Below are 16,878 nucleotides of genomic sequence, written 5' to 3' on the forward strand. Positions count from 1 at the left end.
AAAAAAAATACATGTTTTCTTGTTTGTTTTTTAATTTTTATTTATTCATGATAGGCACACAGTGAGAGAGAGAGGGGCAGAGACACAGGCAGAGGGAGAAGCAGGCTCCATGCACCGGGAGCCTGATGTGGGATTCGATCCCGGATCTCCAGGATCGCGCCCTGGGCCAAAGGCAGGCGCCAAACTGCTGCGCCACCCAGGGATCCCTGAAATACATGTTCTTAAAATTCAGACAAAAGCTCTACCAAATCGCAAAATGCTTTGAAAGCAATAGTAGAATGAAATAAGATATTAGTAAGCCAAATGTTTGGAAAAAGTAGACTAATACATGAAGCAATTAGAAAATGTAGGAAAATTTGTGATTTGGTGCTGAATTGTTTAGTGCCCCGTAAGGTCTCAAGGAGTTCAAGAAAGGAAGGATTAATGCGCATAACATGATTTTTCAAGAGTACAGAGACTTGAATTCTGAGCCTCAAAGGATGACTAGGATTTGGAAAATGAGAGAGAGAGAGAAAGAGGGAGAGAGAGAGGGAATTAAGATATATTTTTATATATCTTTTGGGATAGAAAGAATCTATGGCAAAAAAAAAAAAAGAAAAAAAAGGTAATTAAGTTCCACATATGTACAATGCCCTGGGTTTATTTAATCAATAAAAAGAGAATAATAATTTTATAAGATTGTAAAAATTTGAGGAGATAATATGTGCCATCTATTAATGTGGTGTCTGAGACAGTTAATCCTAAGAACGTAAAAAAAAACTGGCTTACAAAGAGTTCTTCAATTACCAACCAGCTTTATATAAGCAACCAGTGTTAACCAGGTGCCAAATACAGTAACCAAGAAAATGAATGTTTTCTGGAAGGTAGTTGAGTTTTCTGTTACTAGAAGTGACAGCAGCATTTGGTTCCTTATCAAGCAGATGTGTGAAGCAATTTCAACATTGGTTGGAAGTTGGATTGATGGGTTCCTACAGGCTTTTTCTTTAATCTTGCATTCTTCGAGTTAATATAGTTCTATTATGGATCAGCTAGAGGTTTCCTAAGACTAAGAACCATTTATAAACTCTGGCCTATAGTGACCAGTGTTTCCTACTTAATTGCCTCAGAAAGTTATGGCACTTATTTTGCTGAACTGTTGTGTGGTGTGTGTGTGTTGGGGGGATGTGGTTACTAAGGAATGTTCTCTGAATGAGGTCAAACCTACATATTTAGGGAAAAATAGTCCAGTTCTGCATTAAGCATTTTTCCATTTGCTTTTATCCAGACTTATTTCATAATGTTTAAAATGCTTTTCTAGGTTCCTTTCAGAAGCAATTTTATCTAAGGGTAAAAATCATAACCTGATTAAAAATGTCCAAAATGATGAAAATCTTTACTCAACTAAGTAAAATAACTAAATGACCTATTCACAAATTGAATTAACAAAGATATTTAATATGTAACCTTATGGAAAAACTAAGGCCCAAATATTTATTTTCATGAATGTAGCCCATAGGGTTTTAGTGTTAACAACACTCATATAAAGTAGCTATAACCTGTTTCCAAATAAGACATGACGTTAGTTGAAATTCCAGAATTCCACGTCAGTAGGATATTCATTGAGAATGTCTAATGGAGGTGATCATATTCAATAGCATATTAAAATATTAGTACAAATAGAAGAAACTGCATTTGGGAGACATGAGGATTTAATTCACTGTTTTCTACTTACAAAGGAAAGTTTTGCTAATAAAACCCTCTTACATTTTATTACGGTGTCAAGTGATTAATAACAATCATATACCATGGAAAATGTCTTAAACAATTCCTTTGTTAAGTTAATTTAAAATATATATCAAAAGAATGCTCTGGCCCAGGGGTCTATGAACCTTTTTCTTTATAGGACCAGATGGTAAATATTTTAGGCTCTGTGGGGCATATGGTCTCTGATGCAAGTACTGAATTAAACCATAGTTAACAGCAGAAAATATCTAGATGAATGGGTGTAGCAGTGTTACAATAAAACCTTATTTACAAAAAAATTTTTTTAAAAACCACCTTGTTTACAAAAGCAAGTGGTGATCCAGCTGGATTTGGCCCACAGGCTTGGTTCGCCTTAGTTCACCTGTCCCAGGTGAGCAGTTAAACATACCCATAAAGTAATGGGTATTCAGATCCATAGTTTAACAAGTATTATCTTCAAAATCCTTGAGCTTTTCCTTGGGTAGAAAGGTGTTCCTTTCGATGCTTGTACACCAACACCTCAAAGGGAGATCTCTGCCGTAGCAAAGACTTCTTTTTAGAAACAAATGCTTGACTAAATCTGCAGAAACCTCTTTAGAACTAGACTTTCACAATTAGAAAACATGGAGGAAGAAAAGTGCAGCTGCATAGGATACTGTGGACCGGTAATCAGCAGAATTGCTGATTATTTCCTGTGAGGACAATGGATCTTAATTTAGTTCTGCTCTCGTCTCCCATCTTCACCCTACATACGCATCTTTATCCTTTCATGGTCTATAGTGAGTATATTATTGCTGCTTTATCAAAATCCCATGATAGGTCCGCTATATTTTTAGAGGTTGATTTGGTTGTTATAATTTAAATGTTTCATATGTCCAAATATCTTTAAAACTCTATTTTCCTAGATTCTTTATTATGAGAATGTATAATATCTCTTCCTGTGCCTCCTAACACAGAAACACAGGCTACCAGAAGCTTAGGGAAAGCTTTCTCAGTGTAAAGAGGTAGGATTTTTATTTGAACTAAAAATAAGATCTTGTTGAATAGAATATATTTAACAGGATAAATAAGAATCTAAAAAAAAAAAAGAAAAAGAAAAAAAGAATCTTTCTCCCACTTCTAGACAAGAAAAAATATCTTCACGTATATAGTTCAGTTACTTGAAATGACTCTTATCATTCCATCTAACAAATGCATTAACCAACTTCCTGTTGTTGACACAGGGGTTGTTTCCGATTACTATACCAAAAAGCATTTTTTTTTTTTTTTACCAAACAGCATTTTAATGAACATTTAGACACAAATCTTTGCATACTAAAAATAACTCCTAGAAGCAGGATACATAGGATTAACATTTTTAGGTTTTTATACATAACTTTGGAAGAGTACGGGATATTTTCATTTTAATTCTTCCATCCAACATTTTTAAGCTATATTTATTTCACTAAAGGTTTACATTTTATGTGTTTATTTGCCATTTGCTTTCCTTCATTTGAAGATTTATTCTTCCAACCAATATGTGTCATCGTCCACATGTGCCCGAGACTTCAGAGGGTCCTGAGTGATACAGGATTGCTATTCTTGAGGAGGTTAACTCGTAATGCGTGTATCTGTCAGCTGTTCAACATGTCTATACTGAAAGTCTTCAAAGCACTGAGAATTTAGCAATGAACAAGGCAGAAAAGTTCTTCATCCTGAGGAGAGAAGAGAAAGATATGAACACTGAGAGTATATTTTTTTCAGATATTAATTACGTGAAGAAACTAGAATAGAGGATAGAGTAGGGTAGAGGATAAGCAGGGACAGTGAGGTTTGGAAGGGGAAGTCCACTTTCTTTAGAGACATATAATGAGAGAGGACTTCAGTTGAGATTTTAGCGATGAAAGGAAAGTAGTTGTGTTAAAATCTAACTGGAAGGTCTTCCAGCTTGATGGAAAAACAATTACAAAAGGTTCTGAGATAAGAGTGAATTTTCTGTCCCGAGGAGTTAGAAACACAACATGAGAGTCTAGAAGCATGACAAACAAGGCCGGGTGGGGGAGGGCGGCGAGGAGGCACGGGAGTGAAATCAAAAAGTTAGGAAGGGATGCAATCAAGCAGAATCTTGTCAGTCTATTGTAAGAAGATGTATTTTTATTCAAATATTCAAATATAGCAAGAGGCTATTGGATTGTTCTAAATGCTTTGACAGGTTTATAGTGTGTCCATGGTGTGGTTACTTGAAGTAAAGTTGAGGTGGAATTCACTGTATTTGAGGGAGTTGAGGAAATTTGATGGGACGTACAAAATGACATTGAAGTCAGAGATGACATCAGGTCTAGGAAGGATGAGAGGCAGGTATGGGTGGTGTGGTAACAATCAATGATAATCCAAGGGAGGATAGAGTAGCGCCATAGATAATTAGAATAAGGGTTCTAACCACATGGTGGTGAAGATGGATGGGTGATCAACTGGAAATCTAAAATGTGAGCTGGAAAAATAGCACCTTACCTACTATTTCTGTATCAACTGGATGTTAGGAAAGCCAAGTAGCCTCAATTTCATATGGCGCAGAGGGGTCAGGTAAGCCTGAGGCACTTTGAGGAAACTTGGGAAGGATTGAGAATATAGGGCGAGGTTCCAGAAGGCTGAGAGAACAAGCTTACAAGAACAGCATAGAATTATCTTTGATCAGGGTTCCAAAAAGAAGTTATTATGGAAGCTTCAGATAAAGCAAAAAAACAATAATCATCCCATAGTGATCCCTGGACTCTCATCTCATGGTGAAAACAGCGTCAGTTCTTACAACCAAAAGGATTCAGACTTTTCTTCATGTATTTTTTTATTTATTAAAACCACTGAAGCCTTTATCAGACATTACTGGATGCTAGAATTCTAAAACAAATAAGAAATGATCCTTTTTCCTCAAGGGGCTGGCTGTCTAGGAGAAAGACGCAGAAAGTATTTTCTGAAGGTATGTAGAGATTGACTATAATTATATGTAAATTCATAAAATATTAATCACCTTTGCTCTAAGATCAAAGGGCTCATTTTGAAGAGAACATTTTTCAAGAATTCCATACTAAAATATTTCTGCTACGTGCTGAAGAATTTTAGGCCGAATTCCACACTGGGTGTAGCACAGAGAGGCCAGTGCCATGTGTATTTATGGAAGGTCTTAAGCAAGAGAGTTATTCATGATGGGAATTCTTCTAAGACATATCTTAAATATATTCGGATTGGGGTCCAGGGCCTGCTGCCCGTCCCTGACTCTTACCGTGCAAATGTCCCATTATATTATTTAAGGATGGTTTGGTCTTTATTCAGAACAAACTGAGTGAGGTTGTTTTGCTTAAAATGTATGCTGGACATGTCAGAAGCAGTCAGATTTTGTCATGCACTTATTTTATGACAGATCCAGGCCATAGACATGAAGCTTGGCAAGTACCTTATAAATTATAGCTGTTCTGAAGCTTACAGAGTGGCTCTTAACTCAGGGCCACCTTCTAAATATTCTTGCAAAAATAAAAATGATACAGTTACCTAATACAAGGATGCAAAAAGCAATTCCTCCAAAAACTAAGTTCTAAGCACCGGTAATAGTCTCAGATTTTTTTTATGAAACTGTTTTATTTTCCAACAAACCTAAAACTGTCACTATTAATAGAAAACCATGTTATATTATGTAATGCTTTTCTTTAAAGTTTAACCAGCCCTAACTTTAAAGTCCTGGCACAGTTTCTATTTGACAAAGTCTCATCCACAAGAGATGTGACACTTAATGTCACTCTTTGTTTTATATTTATTGATTTTGGTAATCTTTAGATTCTAAGTGGAAACGTCCCATAAAGGCTATCATTACTTGGAAGAACAAACTATACCTCTTCACTCATTAATTTAGAATAATTGCTTTGTATTAAATATTGAGGCCAAATAGTAGACTTTTTTTAGATATTTGATTACATCAAAAATAAAGATCCCAGTATAAAACTAATATTCAAACTGGGAAAAAATCTAATAAATTAATGAAAGAGTTTAAGTTTTATCTGAGACAGTTTAACACAAGGACCTGTGTATTCAACCTGTAGATTAAACTTTCACCTTTAACATAAAATTTTATATAAACTCATTATGGTATCTTTTAAAAGTTCTTTATAATTTGTTTCTGCAAAGTATTAAAAAAATTCCCAAATACTTTTATTAGCTATTTTTAAAAATTGCCAAAACATTTTATCCTTGTATACTTAATTATCATTGACTTATTATACATTCTAGTTGACTTTCATAATTTTTATATCCTTTCTAGGAAATATATGTCAATACATGATTCCCCTCAGGCGACTAACAAAGGTGAATTTCTCTTTTCCTTGTCTAGTGTTATAGAATGGCTTCTTTGGGCCAACTGGAAGATTTTGTAATCATCCAATTCCAAAGCCCATTAATAGAAAAATGTGTTTCAGTCAAAATACACCAACTTTAAACTATGGTACTTAAAGCGTAGCCATTGGCGTGTAATCGTAAGGACAAATGTGAAATAACAGAAATAGCTCTCATTTTCCAGTTCTGCTGACCCAGCAATCTCCATTCAACTCTTGGTTTCAAGATAATGAATTTCACATAGGTGGTATCCTGAAGTTCAGGACATAAATACTATTCTTAGTCAGGGGAGCAGTTGCAATGGGTACAATAGTTTTCTCATTAATAGCATTGAAGAGATCAAATTACATCTTGACTCCAAAATATTTTATGCCTAAACAATAGTATAAACTTAGGTCTGATCTGCATTAAAATAATAAATCTTTCAAGGAGAAATAAAAGTTTCACTCTTTTCATCTAACCACATAGATAAAGACAATAATATGGGAACAAAATTAAATTAAAAAACAAAACAAAACAAGGATCTTGCAACTATAGACATGATGATAAAACTGTGCCCTTGACATTAACAACTAGAAAACTGAACAAAATCATGAAACAACTCTTTTCAGACACTGGACAAAACGCAACTCAGGACTCTGATCCATGAGGTAAGAAAAACAAGAGAGACGACCATTACGATTATCCTGTCTTTATGCCTAGAAACATATTCCCAGACCACAATGAAGGCAGAGGGAAACAAGCAGAGCATGGTGTTCTTACTGACATTAGGAGAGAGAGAATCAAATTTGGGGAGACTGAGGCAATTATTATGACTTCCCCATTAGTATGTAATGGAGAAGAGGGAAATACACAGGGAAAGCATTATAGAAATTTGAATAGGGGTTGCATTGAGTCTTTGGATAAACACTAAACTGCCCACCCAAGGTTAAGTTCATCAAAGCTCGGCAATGAAATATCATGGGGTTGGAAACTATAATTCCTAATGCTCTCACAGGATAGAGAGATACTCAAAATCCAATCAACCAGAGTGAAGGAACTTTATCAAGTATTCAAGCATTCATTAGAGACCCAAGAAGGCCATACTCTAGAAAAAGGATGTGGTGTTAGGAGTTTCAGCTATTCTGCATGCAAATGAACAAACATGAAAATCCTCAAAACAGCAAGTTGATCCACAAGTAACAAATTATTGCAAAATAAAACAAAGTGCCCAAAATATTTAAAGAAAGACAACCAAATCCAAACATTAGACAATATTTACAATATCCAGCATCCACAAAAACCATACTAGACATGCCAAAAATCAGAAAAATGTGATCAATAACCAGGAGATTAATAGAACCAGATCCAGAAGTGACAAGGCTGATAGAAGTAACAGAACAGGACTTAAAACAAAACAAAAACAAAAATAAGAACGACTATTTTAAATATACTTAAGAACTTAAAGAAAAATGTAATGAGATGCAAAGTATATTAGAAAGAACCAGGGGCGCCTGGGCGACTCAGTCAGTTAAGCATCTGCCTTCAGCTCAGGTCATGATCCGAGGTCCTGGGATAGAGTCCTGAGTTGGGCTCGGTGGGGAGTCTGCTTCTCCCTCTCCCTCGGCCCATCCCTCTCATTCATGCTCTCTCTGTGTCTCTCAAATAAATAAAACCTTAAAAAAAGAAAAGAAAAGAACCAAATGGAACTTCTAGAAATGAAAAGTCCAAAATCTGAAAAGAAGTATATTGGATGGTTTAATATCAGATTAGATGGTATAGAAAAAATAAATGACTATCCAAACTGAAACATAGAGAAAAAAGCTTTAAAAAAAATGAACAGGCCCTAGGTGATATGTGGCACAATATTAAAAGTCTAAAATACCTACAGTTGGAATTACAGAGGAAAGGAGAGTGAAAATATTTGAAGAAATAATGAAAATTTTACATCCAGAGGAACAAGGATTGCAATTCTATTGACTTCTTTTCAGAAACAAGGAAAACCCAAAGAAAATAGACTATAAGTTATATGCTCATACAGCCTGTTAAATTAAAATCTAATATCTAGCAAAAATATTTTTAAGAAATGAAGGTGATATAAAGAAATTTTCAGAAAAACAAGGTGAGAAAGTTCATTGCTAGCAGACTCTCCTCGCTGGAAGGAAACTCATTCCACATAGAAAATCAAATCTCGAGGCGCCTGGGTGGCTCAGTTGGTTGGGTTTCCAACTCTTGACTTTGGCTTAGGTCATGATCTTAGGGTGGTCAGATCAAGCCCCCCACCACCCCCCACCATGCCCAAACCCAGCATGGAGCCTAAGATCCTCTCCCTCTCCCTCCACCCCTCCCCCTGCTCATGCAAGCATGTGCACTCTCTTGGGGAAAAAAATAAAATAAAATAAAATAAAATAAAATAAAATAAAATAAAATAAAATAAAATAAAATAAAATAAAATAAAATAAAATAATAAAATAAAATAAAATAAAATAAAATAAAATAAAATAAAATAAAATAAATAATCAGATTTTTGCAAAAGAATGAAGAGTGCCCCAAAAGGAAAAAAGATAGGTAAATTAAAACTAAGACTTTTGCTCCTTGTTTTCTTATTTATTTATTTATTAAGATTTTTATTTTATTATTTATTCATGAGAGACATAGAGAGGCAGAGACAAGGCAGAAGGAGAAGCAGGCTCCATGCAGGGAGCCCCACGTGGGAATCGATCCCGGGACCCTGGGGTCACACCCAGGGCTGAAGGCAGCACCAAACCTCTGAGCCACCTGGGCTGCCCTGTATTTTTTTTTTTTTAATTATTGTACTTTCTCAGCACTTCTCGATGTTCTCACTACCTAAAATGAAAAACCCACTAACTCAACATTCCTTAATTACTTCTTCTTAGCCCAATCCTACCCATTATTGGAGGTTATCTCAAAATTGACTTCTTCCATGGAGCCTTTCTAAATTGTCTTTGACAAAATTAATAGACTCTTTTTTTGAGGCTTATTGTGTCATAAGAAACTCTCTTTATGCACATATCTGTGTTTATATCACTTATGTACTTAGTGAGTTTTTACCGGTTAGCTATAAGCAAATTTTGCACCTTGCTTACTATGGTATCATTGTTCTCATGCATTATTAAAAAGAAGGGAATTAACATCTACTGAGTACCCACTATGCATCTTAATGGAACTAATCATTTGAAAAATACTAATCTTCACTACAACCCAAAGGAACAGAGATTATTATTCCCATTGTACACATAATGAAACAAAACCCCTGTAACTTGCTCAAGATCACAAAAATACACAGGGAAAAGCTGGAATAAGCCATCATTTGATGAAGGCAGAGCATACATTTGTTCCACTAAATATTGTCTGCAATTAATTGGCAAAAATAAACTGAACACTTTATATGGATAAGTTGTTAAAATATTAAGTATTTCAAAGAAGGAAGGACGGAGGGAGAAAAATGGCAGAAGGACCGGAAGATACTAACAAGTATTTGAAGCAGAAATTCCAAGCGTTTTGGTTTAGAACATGTCATATAGAACACCCACGGGAGTACAAAAGGATAAATCAAAGTTACATTCGGCTCAGTACACGATGGGTATCCTTTAGGATGGAAAAAAAAAAAAGCACAGCTACTATTAAAAATAATGATTTTAAAGAGATAGAATTGGGATTGATTTGGATTTCTTAGAGTTAGAGGAAGTAACCTGAATAAATGATGCATTGAACTGCTGTTGGCCAACTCGAAAAGCGGTCGTATGAATGCCTGAATGAGGAAATATATTCTTTCAAGTAGATCAAGTCCCTTCAATGGATGTTACATATGTATAGAATTAAAGAGATCTGTATCCTAAGAATTAAAATGATGGTGAGACGCCTCTTATTTTGGATATCAAACTCAAGAACACATTAGTGAATGCCGCAGTCACTCCAAAAATGGCAGCTGTACACCCAAAATGAATATAACATTGTATGTCAGCTATACATCAATAAAAAATAAAGAAAGCTGCTAATCTCTGAACTACAATAAAAAAAAAGTGAGGAATACTTTTGTGCTATGAAGCCTCAAAGAATATTGCTCAATGACAGTGATTCTTCTGAGATAATGTCATGGCTTTTACTTGGTTGAATATATGGTTTGGAGCTAGTGTGACATAGGGTATTAAAATATTCACAAATATCACATATATATCACATATTTATATGCCTATATGTGTGTATAAATATATACATATATGTGGACATATAAATATAAATGTAGGATACATCTAATTACAAATCGAATAATATCAAAATATTGGGGTTATGCCCATATGTATGTTATTCTGATGGATCTATATCATGGCCAGATAAAAATTGTTATATAATTTATCACCAAAAGTAGAATGGGCAGGTGTTTCTAACTTTCATTTTTGTCACCTTAAGACAAATATATGCAATGTGACCAGCACCAATGCTTTGTGAACATGACATAATAACTGCTGAAGTATATGGAGTTAATATCTAAGAGATGTATACATCTCACGAAAATACATATTTAAATATATTCCTGAAAGAGGTTAACAGAGTTTTTCCAATAAGTGATTTTAGGATATTGAACCATTTTTTTTAAATGTATTTACTGAGGCTTTCTTTTCAACATACACTCCAAATTGGTTCATAATAACAATGATTAAAATTTAAAATAATGATGATCTTCAATAATAGGAAGCAATTATTGTGGTAACAATCTATAGAAGATAACGTCAAGCAGCTAATAGCAAAGGCAAAATTATAGGGACTGAATAATTGTGGTAATCCAATGAACGATTTCTCTACTAAAAATGCTTATTTCATGGCAACCTGGTTAATTAATATTGTCAGTTGCGAATCGATTCAAAACAAACGGGTATATCAGCTAAAACAAATAAGCATCACAGTAGATCCAGTTTATAAATATTTCTGGAGATAGACTTCAATTAGATAAATAGATAAGAGCTATAGATGCAGTATTGAGTCATGAATCATGATGTTAACTGACACCACAAATATTACCTAGTGTTTAAACTCCATGTGATCTGTGACTCTGTTTACCACGACGCCCACAGACCTAACTCTTGCTCATTGTAGGTGGTAAGTGATTATCTGTGGAACGAGTGAACTGGAAGAAGAAAAATCTCTTCTGAGAATAATCTTCGCAATGGGAAGATCCATATTCACTCCTTTTCTATGTGTATTTCTATATATGCACTTTTCAATCTTTTCTCTGTGCTTTTACTGAGTCCATGTCTTACAAGGATATTTTCCAAAGCAAAAAAGTTCGATGAATTGCTAATTATGTGCCTGGTAGGTTACTTTTTTTTTTTTTAAACATCATTTCACTGAACAACATGTGGCCTAGAGGGAACTGGAAAGCTTAACATATGGGTTAAAGTGCTCCTTTCGGGGTTTCACCGTGACACTGCACTGTATAGTTTTATGAGTTCCAGGAAAACAAGTGAAAACAGTAATTCAGACTCCAGTCTAACTATCTCAATAACCTTAATTTTTGTTCTCACTTATGGCACAGCCATCTTGGGAGTTCTTATTACGAAACTTAAATTACTGAACTGGCAGAACAGTTCAAACAGCAACGGTGTCCAACCCATCCAAGAGGTTTGTGTGGTGGAGGGTGGCAGGAGGCCGGGGACCTCTTCCAAGTCATTCGTATTACACTCCCGGTGAGTATCATGCTCTATCTGGTATTGTCAGTGTCCTGACGTGAAAGCCACAGATTTCTTATATGAAAACAGGTCTTCTCAGTGTCTCACACCAGCCCTACTGTGCTCGCTCAAGATTTCACGAGAAAGGACTTACCAATACCACCAACCCACTGAATGTGAGAAATAGGCAAGAGGTGAATACGTCAATGATCATGCGATTCAAAGTCTTATATCTAAAATGAGTACAAAAAAGGTCTGAGAAAGGAAGATCTGGCCCTAAAAAAAAGAAAGAAAGAGCAGACCCCAAATAAGTGGGTTATTTAATAACATGTTATTATTGAGAATGAGAAGTTAATGGGTAAGCCAAGAGAAGTGATGACAGTCAACGTAAGAGGGGAGGCTGGGGCAGCATTAAAAGGTAACTTGACTTGGTGCCGGGTGGCTATCTAGCTCTAGCCCATGCATGTAAAACATGTGGAATTTAAGAAACAAAACAAATGAGCAAGGGGTGGCGGGGTGAGGGGAGAGAAAGAGGCAAACCGGAAATAGACTCTTAACCATAGAGAAAAAAGTGAATTACCAGAAGGGAGAAGAGGGGAATGGGTTAAACAGGTGATGGGGACCAAGGGGTGCGTGTGGGAAGTTCCGGGTGTTGTATCCAGTGTTGGACTCCCATACTGTACACATGAAACTAACATTGCTCTGCATGTTAACTAACTGGAATTTAAATAAAAACTTAAAAAAAAAAAAACCAACGCAGTAAAGACCGGGATATAAATGTAGTAAATTCTATGGAGCTTTGTTCCAGAACTTCAACATTTTTCAATATTTTTGGATAGCTCAATGACGTGTGAGGCTCTACAAGTGGTATAGGACGTATCATGATTGAATGAATAAATATTGAAGACATGATCTCAAATATACACACAAATCCTTAGGGTTTCTTCCTTTTTAAATCAATATTCCAGGTCAAGTGAAATAAAATTACTGGGATAGGCTCCAGTTGGCGTTCTGGTTTTCTATTCCTGGAGTGGAAATGTCAGGGCTGAGCTATGTGTTGAATCTTTTCTCCTTCTCCCTATGAATATGGGAAGAGGCTAAAGAACACAGCTTTCTGGAAGTTCATGGAAAGGAAGGGGGGCTGAAGAAAGCACCCAGGAGGGAGCAGCCCGGGTTCACACCCGGGGGAGTGTCACCATCTCCGCTCACGGGAAACACGGTCTATCATCGCCAATGGTTCAGAGGGTGATCCAGATCCTCTGGGTGACTGAAGTCTTTGCAAAAAGTATAACCTTGCCATCAGAGGGCCCGTTTCCTCACTCCATCCCATGAATTCCTTGATCCAAACAAACCAGCTCTGAAGACATGGTCAGACCACCCACGTAGTCCTGCATTTCCTGAGCTCAGCACCACACTAAAAATCACTGTCTCATGGCCGGAGTGTGTATGCCCTAGATTTGGACTTGGGAAAAACGTCCCCCGGCACCTGACATCACTGAGCATTAAAAATACCTGATCTTAACTCGGACGGGACAGAGAAAGGAAGAAGAGGGTTTTCTTAGGATTTCTAAGTTCTGGACCAGTTTACAGCTTCTTAAAGAGAAAGGATTGGGGCAGCCTGGGGGGTTCAGCAGTTGAGCATCTGCCTTGAGCTCAGGGCATGACCCCAGGTCGCGAGGTCGAGTCGCACGTCAGGCTCCCTGCATGGAGCCTGCTTCTCCCTCTGCCTGTGTCTCTGCCTCTCTCTCTCTCTCTGTATCTCTCATGAATAAATAAATAAAATCTTTAAAAAAAAAAGAAAAAAAGGATTCAGGCTTCAATGTATCAAAGAGATCATGGTCATAAGAGGTTAGCAGAAAATATGAATTATTTTTAGATAATGGATATTTGGAGACCGTAGATTTAGCTTGGACACGGATGTGAAGTTTGCAGAATGGGACCGGTGGAGCCAGCCATGTAATGCACGGGGCTGAGCCTGTGTCGCCTCCTGGGGAAGTCAGAAAAGGCCTCACTGACCGCGGGAGTTGAGAGTAAATACGGCACAGATGCACCTCTGTTCGCATGTCCCACCGTATGCACCTGTAGGTAGGTGTGTGCATGTGTTGCGTGTACTCGGCATCCCCCCCGTTGTATTGTGAGGGTCTTCAGGGTGCGGGTCTGTGGTTGAAGTCTCTTGGTGTTTGAGCCTGGCTTGCAGCAGGGAGCCGCTCAGGGCTCGCTCTGCACCAACACCAGCATGCCTCAGTGGGTGCTACCTCCGAGGGAGGTAAAGGAAGCCGAGCTTGCACGTGGCTTGCATGTTGATGACCAGCAGGCCACCACCGGGGACTGTACTTCACCTCCCTAGCTGGCACGAGGAAGCAGGAGCGGCAGGGACTGGCTGCTTGCAAGGCCAGCTTCCTCCCTCCGCCCTCCCTCGGGGTTGAGGAGATCAAGCGGAGTCAGCTCCCCACAACCAGACGAGGAGCAAACCCATCTGGGAAACACGGAGCCAAAGAACCCGGCTGCCTGCGACCAGGTCAAAGCATGAGGAGAGCCACCTGGGCCTCGATGGCCACTCCAGGCCCCGGGCTCCTGGTTGCTCGCTGGCCCCGACAGAACCTATATAGGTTTACACTATTTTAAAGATATTTTAGACAATTTTTTAAAGATAAAGATATTTATCCACTTAAAGATATTTTAGGCAATCATTGGCAGTATCTGCACCCCAGGGTGTCCAGGCTATATCAGGAAGGTGGTACGAGGTAAGCGTCTCTCAAAGTGGCAGTTATAAGTGAGTAAGACATAGGGAGATAAATCACTTGGTCATCATATTGATCTGAATTCTTGGAGGACATAGATCATAAATTTGAAGGAGAAAGGCAATGTATTTCCACAAATGGATAGTGCTTAAGTCCCTAAAATGCTCCTTGAAAAAAAATGAGACCCAAAAGAGGTCGATCTACCCTAAAGCCATCTCGCCTCCAATCTTGGCAGATTTCTGAATTCTTAAAACTTCTTGACTGTCCCCTTAGTTTGGCACGTCTTCAAGGGGTGAGGCAAGAGGGGCGTTTGCTGGTTCTAAAATCAGAGAATCCAGGCTAGGAAACAAGCCTGGCCTCTTACCGATTGTTAACCGTAAGCAAGTTGCTTAACCTAAGTACTAACTGCCCTATCTGCAAAACTAAGTTTGTGGTAGAAAAAATGTACACAGGTCTCAAAAATCACGTGATGCACGAAATGCAATGCAGCCTTAAACCAGAAACCATTCCATTTCTTTGTAGAGCCCTGTTTTAGGAGCTAGTAAAAAATATGCCAGTAAAACATCTGGTAATTCCTGAAAAATTCTAGTGCTCTATATTACATTATGTGGTTGTGTGATAAAGCACCAAACACTATAGGTTAGGTCTCACTGAAATTCATAATTGGTTTATTGCCAGAAGAAATTGGCAAGCACACATAGAAGTTCACAAATTTTGAATTTCGTCTTCACTCCTTAAGATTTTCAGCTCAGCAAAAAATAACCTTGCCCATCTCAACGGAACCCCTCTAAGCTTCGTTTCTTTTTCTTCTATAAAGTGCAGAGAATAATCCCAAATCTGATTAAATCGCAGGCTTAAGAAAAAGTAAATCAAATAATGTAAAAATAGCTATTATTTTACCTAGGAATGGCCCGCGTATATGAACAAAATCCAGAGTCGCTTGTAAGCCTGAGTTGCTTTACTCCCACGCTCAGGAGAATGACCTATTGTTCGGTGAGATTCTTTGAATCACTCACTCAAATCATACTGACATATTTCAAATATTATACCAAGTTGGAGGATGCTGAGATATGTAAAAACACATCCCCTAATTTCAAGATATGCATAGTCCAGAAAGAGTTGTAGACTCAGCTCACGGTGATGCACCTATATTTCATTTGCAAACATAGTTTATTTAAACTTTTGAGTTGGAATGCTTTTTCATATACCCTCCAGTGATTTAAATGCTCAATCCCTCCTTTTCTTCTTGTATGAACCAGCCCAGTCAAATATGATATGTGTACTCGTCTCCCAAAGGCGGTGCAATAGAGGTTCTCCTTCCCGTAGCCAAACAGAAACCCCAGAACACGTGCCTCACTAAGTGGTTTGACTCCAAGGACACCTTCAGGAGGTGCGTTGCCCCAGCAAGCTGTGGACCTAACATTCAGATCATCCATTCTTATTTATATATTTCTCTCAAAAGCTTCTCTTTTTGTTTTGTTTTGTTTTTGCTTTTCTGCTGGACCATGCATACCTCTAAATATTTCTTGGATTTGCTCTATTCCATTTAGTTTTGTCAAAACATACACCTGCTACTCAAGGTACCCTCCTCTTACCTCCTTCTGAGGCTTGTGCTTCTCTCAAACTCAACAAGATAACACATCTTTGCGAGTAGACTATTCCTCCACTCTACTAATTTCTCCCTTTTCTGAGCTCCTGTAGCACTCCTAAGGCCTGTACCACCTATTTGGGAGTATAACCACATGTGGAGACATTTCTGCAGCCATTTCAATTTTTTTCTAAAACTGCATTTTTTTAGTTTTATAGAGCACAAATTGGGTATTAAAAAAATGAGTGGGAAATACCAAAAAGGGAAACAGAACATGAGAGACTCCTAACTCTGGGAAACGAACTAAGGGTGGTAGAAGGGGAGTTGGGCGGGGGATGGGGGTGACTGGGTGACGGGCACTGAGGGGGGCACTTGGGATGAGCACTGGGTGTTATGCTATATGTTGGCAAATCGAACTCCAATAAAAAATAAATTTATAAAAAAAATTCTATTATAAATTCCAGACCTTCCTCCAGTGAAATCTTAGTGAAGTGACTTGGTGAATAAACAGTGAAGGATGACGCAGCTCAATGCGTGACCTCCAATATGTGGGTCTAATACTTGTTTGATATAGTTACGTAAAATATAAAATTATGTATTTTATATATAGTAAAAGTTACTCTTCACTCTCCGAATCAACCTAAGAGTAACCCATCTATCTACTTCCTTCAGCCTTAAACACAAACAGATGCAAAACACACAAACAAAAATAAACAAGCTCCAAACTCTCATTCTGGAGCAATAGTCATTATAATCTGTCACCTATGGTGCTATATTACCATTAGTTCTCACAGAGGATTGTTCT

At 37.5% G+C, this 16,878-nt stretch overlaps 1 protein-coding gene across 1 annotated transcript in view; it reads right to left on the reverse strand.

Moving 5' to 3' along the window:
* Positions 1-1,413: 1,413 nt before the first annotated feature.
* Positions 1,414-16,878, reverse strand: part of KCNC2 (potassium voltage-gated channel subfamily C member 2) — a 229,603-nt gene continuing 214,138 nt past the window's right edge. The window contains exon 5 of the mRNA XM_077913870.1: positions 1,414-3,416. Within this exon, the coding sequence (XP_077769996.1) occupies positions 3,412-3,416 (5 nt within the window). The 3' untranslated portion in view covers positions 1,414-3,411. The remainder of the gene's footprint in view (positions 3,417-16,878) is intronic.

The sequence above is a fragment of the Canis aureus genome, chromosome 11, assembly GCF_053574225.1.
Source record: "Canis aureus isolate CA01 chromosome 11, VMU_Caureus_v.1.0, whole genome shotgun sequence".
Lineage (NCBI taxonomy): Eukaryota > Metazoa > Chordata > Mammalia > Carnivora > Canidae > Canis > Canis aureus.